Source organism: Rhamphochromis longiceps, linkage group LG4 (assembly GCF_057381845.1).
Source record: "Rhamphochromis longiceps isolate RC_006_pf linkage group LG4, R_longiceps_female_GT1.1, whole genome shotgun sequence".
In the NCBI taxonomy this organism is placed as follows: Eukaryota; Metazoa; Chordata; class Actinopteri; order Cichliformes; family Cichlidae; genus Rhamphochromis; species Rhamphochromis longiceps.
This window is the reverse complement of record NC_140560.1, coordinates 27,937,016-27,947,545: the sequence shown is the minus strand read 5'-3', so window position 1 is coordinate 27,947,545 and position 10,530 is coordinate 27,937,016. Positions and strand designations below refer to the sequence as shown.

General features: G+C 38.9%; 1 protein-coding gene across 1 annotated transcript; it reads right to left on the bottom strand.

Moving 5' to 3' along the window:
• Positions 1–1,580: 1,580 nt before the first annotated feature.
• Positions 1,581–6,764, bottom strand: LOC146671881 (hsp90 co-chaperone Cdc37-like). Its single transcript, XM_085404275.1, has 8 exons — positions 6,400–6,764; positions 5,902–6,183; positions 4,833–4,935; positions 4,630–4,745; positions 4,407–4,529; positions 2,969–3,151; positions 2,813–2,884; positions 1,581–2,607 (listed from the first exon to the last, which is right to left on the bottom strand). The coding sequence occupies exons 1-8, from the start codon at positions 6,505–6,507 to the stop codon at positions 2,455–2,457; spliced, it is 1,140 nt and encodes a 379-aa protein (XP_085260401.1). The 5' UTR covers positions 6,508–6,764; the 3' UTR covers positions 1,581–2,454.
• Between the last annotated feature and the right edge of the window lie 3,766 nt (positions 6,765–10,530).

Genomic DNA, 10,530 nt, shown 5'->3' with positions numbered 1-10,530 from the left:
CTGTGGCCATTACATCTGCTGCTCATCTGCTCATCAGAGGGGATCGACCCAAGTACCATAGTATTCATGCCAATGCTGGTATTAGCATCAGATCAAAACATACTGAATTTATCCACTAACTTCAGTATTTTTTGTTTTTTTTGGAAATAAAAAATATCCCTCCAACATACAGTATGAAATGTTTTATTTAAAGAACACATTTATAACAAGAAGCCGACATCTTAAATCACAGTGATTTAGTGGTCATTAAAATATGTTGAGAATTTGTGAACTGATGATGAGTCATCTAATAAGTCATAAGATATGACAAACTTCCCCCCACCATATAAGTTGCATTTATAAGTTAAAGGTTTCAGTATTGGTATTGTTATAGGAAACCCTGTATTTACTTGGTATTGGATACCAAAATTTGCTGTATTGCACAGCACTTGTCATCACTGCCTTGGTTTCCTGCGTCGGGCTGCTGGGCTGAGGTCGGCACAAACTGAACTCACACACAAACTGAAATCAGCAGATTGTGCAGGAAGGAAAAAGCAAGTTTGTTTGATGTTTTTTTCTTTCAAGAATGCTGGATTTTTATTTTTATTTTGTTTTTCATATGTGATTTTAGTAAATAGGCTATAGTCAACAGGATTTATGATGGGGTTGTATATAAAATAAAGAACTGACTCATTTTGCAGGTATCTTTATGGCTCTCTCTTATTGGACCTATATTATAATCAATTCAGCCCTTTTTGCCCACTTTAACTATCTTTATAGAACTGTTATACCTGTGACAATTTCTGCTGCCTTCTTGGGCCGATCCTTTAGAAAAAGATATTATTAATGCAACTGAGGCTTTTTATTTGGATAAATAAAGGATATGTAAAGGTCACTTTACCAAAAACTAATTGCAGATTCTACTTTTTGACTGATGTAATTACATCATTATATACACCTGATGTAGTTACACCAGATGTAAATCAATACAAGCCTTCCAAGATGTTTGACTTCTGTTTAATCAGTCCAAAAAATATGGAAAAAAACCTACAAAACATTTTTATCATAAACTTTGATCTTCGCTGAGACAAGAGAGGCCTGCACTTCTTTGTGGGAACTTCTTTGTGGGTTTGTGGGAATGACTATCACTGTTGTTCGCTGGAGTCCCAAAGCCTTATGGTTTTGTAACCCTTTCCAGATTGATATGTGTCAATGACTTCTTCTTATCTGTTCTCAAGTTTCTTCACATCGTGGTATGACGTGTTGCTGTTTGTCAGACAGGTTCTATATAAGGGAGCTCTCAATTCAACAGGTCAGGGAGTAATGAACCTCAGCCCCCCCCCCCAAAAAAATGCAGTTAATCACAATCAACTCATCATTTAACAAGAGCAGGCAATTTCGCTTTCACAGGGCCTGGTAGGTTTTTCCCTTAAAAAATGAAATCATTGTTTAAGAAATGCATTCTGTATTCATTCAAGTTATTTTTGCCCAAGCTTAAAATTAGCTTTCAATGAAAAATAAATATTTGTTGGGGTTAATAGTTTGCTCATATATCCATTGAGCAGTTTCATTTATTAATGTCCAAGACAGTCAAAAATGCCTTTTATAAGCCATTGCAATTAGTTTATTTGTAAAACAAGTTCTGACATCATGCAAAAGCCCAAGTACTAATCACCTTCAAAATGACAGCACAGAAAGTGAATGTAGATTCCAAACACGCCTAACTGGCACGCACTACTGTGCAAATTTCACTATTAGAACATATGATCTGTCAATTGCCCCCATAACGAAATGCTAAACCTGAGGAACTTTTAACTCCTTTTCGTCAGGCTGTAAATTAGTTACAGTATGTGCAGCCAGTGTGTCCTGAAATGAAAAGCTTTGTTTTTTAAAGTCGTGATTGTTGTAGTCATCGTCTTCATGTTTGTGACGTACTAAAAATGACAACAAAGTCATCAGGGTTAACACCACTACAGGTCTCATCTGCTTTTGATTCACATGTTTGCCCTCTCTGATCTCACCCATACATTCAAAACAACCACAAACGCTTTGTCTCAAGGAGTGAACGTTTAGATTAGTAAGTTTGTAGAAAATGCAATTTGGGAAAATAATACACTGGCTGCTCAAGCCAAAAATCTCAAAGAAAAATTGGAATTTGAAAAGTACAAAATCATCATGACCAACACAAACAAAGCAGCCAACGCATGTCTGCGCTACGAATAACTCAAAGAACAAAACTTCAGTGAGATCCAAACAAATAAGACACACACACAAGCGGCAGTTTCTTTTCCAGGCAGCAGTTGTTCACGTAATGTTGCTGTGGAGTTAGGTGAACACTAATCCCTTAAATGTCAGCTAAATATTTTTGAGAAGTTGTGTCATTGGTTGGCAAACTAAACATACACATAGTGAAGTTGAAATACAGTGGGGTAACATTTGCCAAAAAAATAAAAACAAATCACAATTCAGATGTGGTCATTCCTTTTTGGCTTCTTCCTTCTCGTGTTGGATCTCTTCGTAGGTGGGCTCGTCGTCTTTTTCGTCCCCTTTTTCTTCCCCGTCGTCTCCCTTGGCGTTGGGTACCCAGAGCCCAGAGTCTATGCACCTCTTCATGTGAGCCTTTGCCACCTAAATCATGTAGAACGAATCACATTTATGAACCGAGTAAAGCTAGGATGTTTTAAAAAAGATATACATACATTTTTACATTTAAACAGACTCCGATGAGAAAAACTATAATCTAATCAAATCAATTTATTTATATAGCACTTTTCACATTATAAAAAAAGTGCTTCACAGTAATAAACCTGCACGACAACACCAAACAACCTACCGTTGGATCCATTTTGCTAATAACCTCTTGCAGCATTTGGATGTCCTTCTCATCAAAGCATTTCTGCATCTCCTGCAATTACCAATGCAATCTGTGAAACACGCCATTCAAGAGAACGAAAACAAAGGAATGTGCTCAATTATGCTGAAAACTTACAGTTGGAAGTGACTCATACACTTCAACGGGATCGAGCCCTCCAGGTCCAATGCGCTTCTGTCGTTCCTCTTCCTCATATTCCTTCATAGCCTTTTCTATCCGGATCTTCGCCCTTCCCCGAACGCGCTCCTTGAATGACTCCAGTTCATCATTGAAAGCTTCCTGGTACTGCTGATCTGCTGTCTGATAAGGCACATGTATGCACACGTATGCACACAATTAGTACGAGGGTTTCCCCATGTCAGAGACCGTTTACGGAAACTGTGCACTGTACACTGAGGACTAAATTTAGTTCCTGTACAACAGGTCTAGATGCAAAAAAACAAAAACAAAAAACCCCAAAATAAAACCACTCCACAATCCCCTGGTGCACCAGACCGAAATTATTATTATGAACTAAAAAAAAAACAGCAACGAAAAAAACGGTTTAGTTAAGTAAACCTGCATTTGCATACATCTGTCAAGCTTTCAAAACAGAAGGATTATAGGTTAGACTGTGTTTCTGAAAACAAGGGGGATAACGACAGATCGGGATTCAACATTGTGAACTCAGAGGAATCTGTCAAAGGTTAGGAACCGGTTCTCTACATTTGCAGAGTTCAGGTGATGATCAATGTTACTGTTCTCCACTTCTTTTAATACAAAAATTTAGACAGAAAGAATTTTTTTGACTGGATTTTTTAATACATCTTCGACAATAAGCAAATCCCAGAAAGCTGAATCTGTTCATCTGGATGCAACTTTGCCAGCGGAAGAAATGTTTCATCACTAATAGACAAATTAACCACTCAGATGACCGATGAAGCGTTTGTCCCACAGAAAACTTTGAATCAAGATGAACAGAATCAACTTAAATCCATCCCTCTGTAAAACTTTAGTGAACAGTGAATACCTAACCTAGGCAAAGATAAACTAAAGCTAGTCGTCTGAGAACTTGCATTTTTCTGCCAAGTCTTTTTGGATATGTGGTTGTGACCATTGCCAGGTAAATCTCCAGTAAAGTGTAACCAAACTTTTTAACCTTAACTTCTCTAAGCTCCTGCCATAAGAACAGGAGCTTGGCTTGCATGCCACTGCAAAGTGTGGAAGAAAGAGCTCTCTGCCTGACTTGCTAACAAACTCAGAAAGACAAATAAAACAGACGTGGTGAGGTAAAACGTTCACGGAAACATTTATGCAAATAGGAAACAGTTTTCTTAAATACCTTGGAACCAAACCATGCCAATGCCATCATCTTTAATAATTTAGCCTTGAGCTCAATTTAATACCAGGTCTCTGAACTCCACCCCATATTTAGGTCACTGAATAAGTTATAAGATCCAATTCCAAATTGCAATGCCTGTACTGATGCTCCCAAACCTTTACTCTGACATTTACTTTCCATACAATAATAATTAAAAAGACCAAAACTAATAGAAGCTAAACTAAAACTAGTTACCTTAATCTTTGCAAAAAACTGGCGAAAGCATCCACGGGGGTCAACTTTGAGGCTTTTGGCAAGCTCCAGAATGAACTGCATGACGATGGTCTGATGAGCCACTTGCTCCATCAATGCGTGTTTCTGCAGGAGGAAGAAGCGTTTTTACAGCTTAATATTTAGATGGAGTATGGTCACGTGCAGAAGGAATTCATGACAAACAAGCTCTGTTTGTATTACTTACCTCCTCAACTTCAAGGTCGATGCACATGATCACCAGGTAGTTGGCGGTCTCTTCGCATACCAGATGAGGATGGTCAGAGAGGTACTTCTGGCTGTCATCCCAACGTCGCAACATGCCTGCAGTAACGAGAGTAATGAAGAAGCATCTCTACTCTCACCAGTACCTTGTAACGAGAGTAAATACTGATGCATGCGAGTGCTTACCGAAATGTTTGATCTCTTTCTCATATTTCTCCACGAATGTTTTGTGCTTTTGCTCCTTCTCTTCTTCGGTCTCTTCAGTTTCAGGTTTGACATTAACAATACTCTATGAAAAGGACAGTGGAAGAATGGACTCGTTAACGACAATGTCTCTGAGTTCTACAGAAAGAATGTCATTGCATACAAGTTAGAGATGTCAATATTAATAAACCCATATCTGAAAATTGCAAGAAAAGACTTCAATGTGTTACAAAGTCAAAGAATGAGAGTAGATGTAGACTTCTACATTGAATCTATACTGTAGGTATGTCGTAACAACAACAGTTGTATTGGCCTGTTTAGTACTGTCAATTCCTCCTCTGCATTTCTGGCTACTTTTTTTTAATACTTGCTCAATCTATCAGCAACTGTTTCACGGTTTTATTTGTTTCCATCATGGCTAACTCTGCATATAAAACACTGAGACAGGACCAGGTAATTAACACTACGCACAAGCATGAATGCTGGCGAGAGTATTGGATCCTTGTGGAGGTTACTTTGTAGGATCTGCAAAGATTCAACACAGAACTCTAAATCAACTGTAAATGTTGAAACAGAAAAGTCGACTCTGTATGTGTGCCCTTTCCCTATTTCCTTCAGTCTAATGTCTTCTCTTAAGTAACTGGTGATACTTCCAGCTTTGAGCCAAGGATCAGTGCAGGTGATGGCAGCTGATGCCACATCTGAAGTACCATGTCCTTTCACACATTTTATTCTAAAGCAGGACAGATGGGCACAGTGGCATACGAGTTGAATGGATGATAAAGCAAGGTGAACAAGGTGTTGAACTTTTGAGGGGATCTAATGGCTCTGTTGTGGGGGACATGTGGTGATCATGTTTTCGGCCAATTTTTCCCTTGGATGTCAGGCTCAAACAAACAATTGCAGAAGTTAAAAGATGAAATATGGAGAAAAGACAACAGTTTTGTTAGCGTTTGTTTTCCTGAAAATACTTTAGAAAAAAAAGAGTGTAATAAATGATGTGCGATGTAAAACCTGTAGTGCTTTTTAAGCTCCACTTACTCTACCTCACCTTGCTGAACCCATCCTTGCTGAGCGTGTCTACATTCCACGGCATCTTCTTCTCCTCCCGTTGGTAGTCTCCCACCTTTCTCTCCCAATCCCGTTCCTCTTTTTTCATTTTCTTCTCCTCAGCCTGGACTTTGCTCAACTCTGCTTTGGCATCCTCTGATGTTGAAATGGTTAGCTCCTTGATTTTCTTCTGTGTGTCTGCCAGCTTGCGTCTGCACTCGGACAGTCCCTTGTTTAGTTCTTCACCTTTCTTCTGAAATTCCTCCATCCGCTCCACACGAGCCTGAGGTCAAAATATAAAATCTTTACTACTTGTTTTTTTCTTTTTTCCAAATGTGGATTTAGTTGCAAAAAGTTAAACATTCCTATATTCATGTTAAAAGTGAACACAGAACCAAAGTAAACACACGAGGTCAGCTAACAGTTCAGGTCAAATATGCATCACTTTTACTTCATGTGTAGCATCTTAATTGTAACCATGCGTGGCTTGTTGGTATACCTGGTGTCTCCATCTGAAGAGACTGGGTGTGTCGATGTTTGGATGGATGTCATCCTCATCGTCCGACACCTCAATGTGGTCCCACACGCTGTAATCTATCCTGGACATCCTGACACCAAGACCCCAAAGCTAACACCGTTAGCTTACAATAGGCTTCAGCTAAGTTCGCGAGCTATGAGAAGCTAACAAGTTTGATTGAAACAAGGACAGACCGCAAGATCGCCGCACAGCGCAGAAATACGTATTTGTTTCTTTAGAAGAGCTTCTTGCTGTATTAGATGTAGACAAACTCAGATGAACATCCCTGAAGACAGCGGGCTAGAGAGTGCTACAGAATTCTAGAAAGAATTGGAGCTACAGATTTCCGTTTGACGTCATCGCGTCATTGCGTCAACAGGACGACGCCGGAAACACAAGAGTGCTGTTCCTTTCCTTGTACTTCGACTAGATAAATAAAATAAAATAAAGTAAAATAAAATAAATGACTCGCTGTAACTTCTCTTCAAAACATCATCTTTTTAAATTTGTCGGAACAAAAATGAAGTGTAAAGGTAAAGAATAATTATGTATTTGTTTAGTCTTAATATGTTATAATACCTAAAGTATAGAGACTTAAATAATTTAATTTAAAATAACTTCAATTAATGAAAAATAGGAACCCCACATCTTCTGATTGCCACAGGGAATCATCTGTCTCCATCTCATCCTATCCCTAACATCATCATCATCATCCATCTGCGTGTCCTTCTTCACTACATCTATTAAACTTCTATGTAGTCTTCCTCTTTCCTTCCTGCCCACTAGGTCCATCTTCAACATTACGTGTTCTCTATATCATTATTCCTCCTCTAATCATGCCCATCTATTTTCACCTTCATCTATTGTAGGCACTGCGATTCTGCACACCATCTTCACTCTTGAATATTGGTGCAGGTAAACAATCTGGGTAAAAAGTCCACTGCTCATCTCCAACAGGTATAGAGAAACCATCTATACTAGCCACTTTTCACTCTTCCTCACCACACCTGCCCTCACTTTCTCCTTCCGAATCCCTTGCACTTCCTGATTCACCAACTGTCCTCCTGTCCTTCATGCATCCTCCCTTACCCACTCATTTTTCACATTAATCAGCTCCTCAAAGTACTCCTTCCACCTTCCAAGCCCCCTTTACTTGTTAGTACATTTCTGTCTTTATCATTAATCACCCTGAACTGCTGCACATCCTTTCAAGGTTGAGGGCTCTGCCTAGCTGATAGAAGAAGTCTTTTTCTCCTTTCTCAATGTCCATTCTCAGATGCATCTCACTATAAGCCTTTTCCTTTGCTGTAGACCTTGCTTAACAGTACTCATATCTACATTCTTTATTTCCCTTACTATATTACCTTGTCTTTGCTAACTTCCTTTGAATGCTTTCCCGTATTTTTTCATTTCGACATTAAGTATGAAATATGTTCTTGTCAGTTTCCCTCACCACTACAGCTGTACTTTCCCAGTCATCTGATGACTCCTCACTATTACCATGAGCTGGCCTCAACTCTTCCCTGAACTCTGCACAGCATTCTTCCTTCCTCAACCTCCACCATTCAGTAATTATCTCTGCCTTCAATTGCTTCCTCTTTTTGATGTCCAGACTCATCTTACAGACTACCATCTAATACTGCCCAGTTCCATTCTCCCCTGAAACCACTGAGCAGGTTCCTGTCTCTTTCAGATTACACCTTCAACATGTTTGCTTGCTCCATTCTTATGCCACCCTCTTCTCGACCCACTACCATCAGTGCTTTCACATTTCTTTCCTTAACCCAAAACCTCTGACCAACTTTTAACCTACATATCCATTGAACGCTGCTTCAGTTGCCACTCTCCACCACTTCATCCAACTTAATCCAGGATTCCTCATTCTTTTCTAACTGGCATCCAACCTGTTGAACATATGAACTGAAAACATTCAACATCGCTATATCAAAAGATCGAAAGCCTGCATTTCTTGATTTTTTTCTTATTTTATTGCCGTATATATGTCTTTGGCTATACATTTGATTGGTCTGAATGTATAAACCTTTATCAACACTCTTTACTTTTACATGTATAATTCTATTAAAGCTATAAGTTAAGAGACTAAAGCTTAAAGCCTTAAGAAACTAATTTCTGCACAGTGATTCACTTGCATTCGTACGTCAAGAACCGCAAGCAGACATTAATCACAATTACAGCACAGATGTCATTTCTTAAAATCTAGATATAAGATATAAAGCCACTTTGGCCTGCTAAGATGGCTCAAAGGGTGGTGGAAATTATGTGAGGCACAGGAGGAAGAATAAGATGAAGAACAGTCATTCCCAAAAAATATTCAAGCATTTATATTATCATATTTTTGTGCACGAATTGATAACCCATATAAAAAGAAACAGCAGAAGTGTGAAGTAGGTGATTTTCTTTTCTCACAATTATGTACTCATTAAAGTGTTTCACATTTTTCCCACACTCCAGTTTTATGGTTTCTAATTTTTTATAATTATGTTAGATGAGAATAAAACTGGTTTCTCAGCAGATCCTCTGTTGCCACAATGATGTCTTGGTAAATAAAAGGGAAGCTGAGGAGTGGATGGCAGTATGTGTGTGCGTGTGTGTTAGGAGGGATCTATTTTTTATTCAATTTTTTTTTTTTACATGCAAGATGGCCACACGAGGCCGGAAAGACTTGAGTTACATGTTTTGAAAGCTGTTTACATTTTTCGTCCTAGGCGTATTGTGCAATGTACCATGTGTGGTGTGATTATTCTCAATGGTTCCCTGTGTGATCTGACAACACTCCGTGGTTTTGAGAACGTGCAAAACTGTGTTGATGAGTTAGTAAGATTTGCCAGAAGTTGTGTGAATTTACTTGTTTAGAGTTTTGACAAAAGGAGGCAAGGTTTCAAAGTGTAAAATGAGCCTGAGCAACCGTTTACAGCTGCTCAAGATGGCAATGACTCCCATGCAGAGAATGTGGAGCTCATGTACTAAGGAAATCCTTAACAATGTAGTTTGTCTGGGTCTAACAGGTACAACCAGGGTGTCAGTGTTAAAATAATCCAAGGCCTGGATTCACAAATATTCAGACCACGCCTAAAAAATATTAGGCATGAGTTACATCTTCAGAGACATTTAGGTACATTTATCCTATACATTGTGTGCACATTTGCACTTACACTTTAAAAACAGAGGGTAAAATAAGATGCATAGCTAAAAATAAAAGGTTAAAGGTATATTTAAAATGTTACAGAAAGAGGGAGTCCTGTATAATAATAACCTATACACTCCATAGTGTAGAGTTTTACACATTCACCCAACAAGCAAAAGGTCCCTGTTTCAACCCATCTGATGTTGTGTCAAGAAGGGCCTGACAAATCAGAAATCTGGTGTTACTCGCTGTAATGACCCCTTGCAAATATGGGGGCAGCTGGGCCACCTTTAAAAGTACACAACAAATTCAAGAACAAACAAGCAACTTTAAACCACAAGAATATCCACACCACCTATAACAAACTACACAAGTCGAAAAAATGACATTTTTTTTGTTCCAAAGAGTCATATGGGGGCTCTTCCCATTGTTTGACTTGCACAGGCCCATTCGCTCCAAAAATCAGTGTCCTCCTGAGTCACACTACTGAGATTACTTCCTAGTCACTAAGCTACTATTAATCAAATAAGTAACATGAGCTTGGTTTTTACTGTAATAGCTTATCAATGATTTAGATCTCCTTCATTACCAAACTGAAGGATTTAATTTTACTAAAATTATTCTTTTTCCTCCCCCCTTACTAGTTGCCACAGTGCCTGCCTCCAAAACTATGCCAGTAGAATTCAGCTGAGGGGGTGCACTGACCTTTTTGGATGGGCCTGGACCCCTGGGGCCCATAACACCAGGGACTAAAAGTTTTAAGTCATTGAGGAGGTGTGGCTGACCCAGTTCTGGCCCGAGGGCCAGAATCGACCCAGCAGAATGGAAGGTGAAAACAACACACCTAGGAATAAAATCTACCCAGGGCATTATGTAGTTCTAATTACAATTATGTAGTCAATAAGGTTGTTGAATTAACTGAAAGCCACAAATCTACCAGAGTATTATTAATTTCACACCTCCACTTT

Bases quoted from the DNA above. Each gene is read 5' to 3' on its own strand.
- LOC146671881 (XM_085404275.1), bottom strand. From the start codon at position 6,507: ATGTCCAGGATAGATTACAGCGTGTGGGACCACATTGAGGTGTCGGAC. The intron at 6,184-6,399 runs GTATACCAACAA...TTTTGACCTCAG, and splicing joins TCTTCAGATGGAGACACCAG to GCTCGTGTGGAGCGGATGGA. The intron at 4,746-4,832 runs GTAAGCACTCGC...TCGTTACTGCAG, and splicing joins GAAAGAGATCAAACATTTCG to GCATGTTGCGACGTTGGGAT.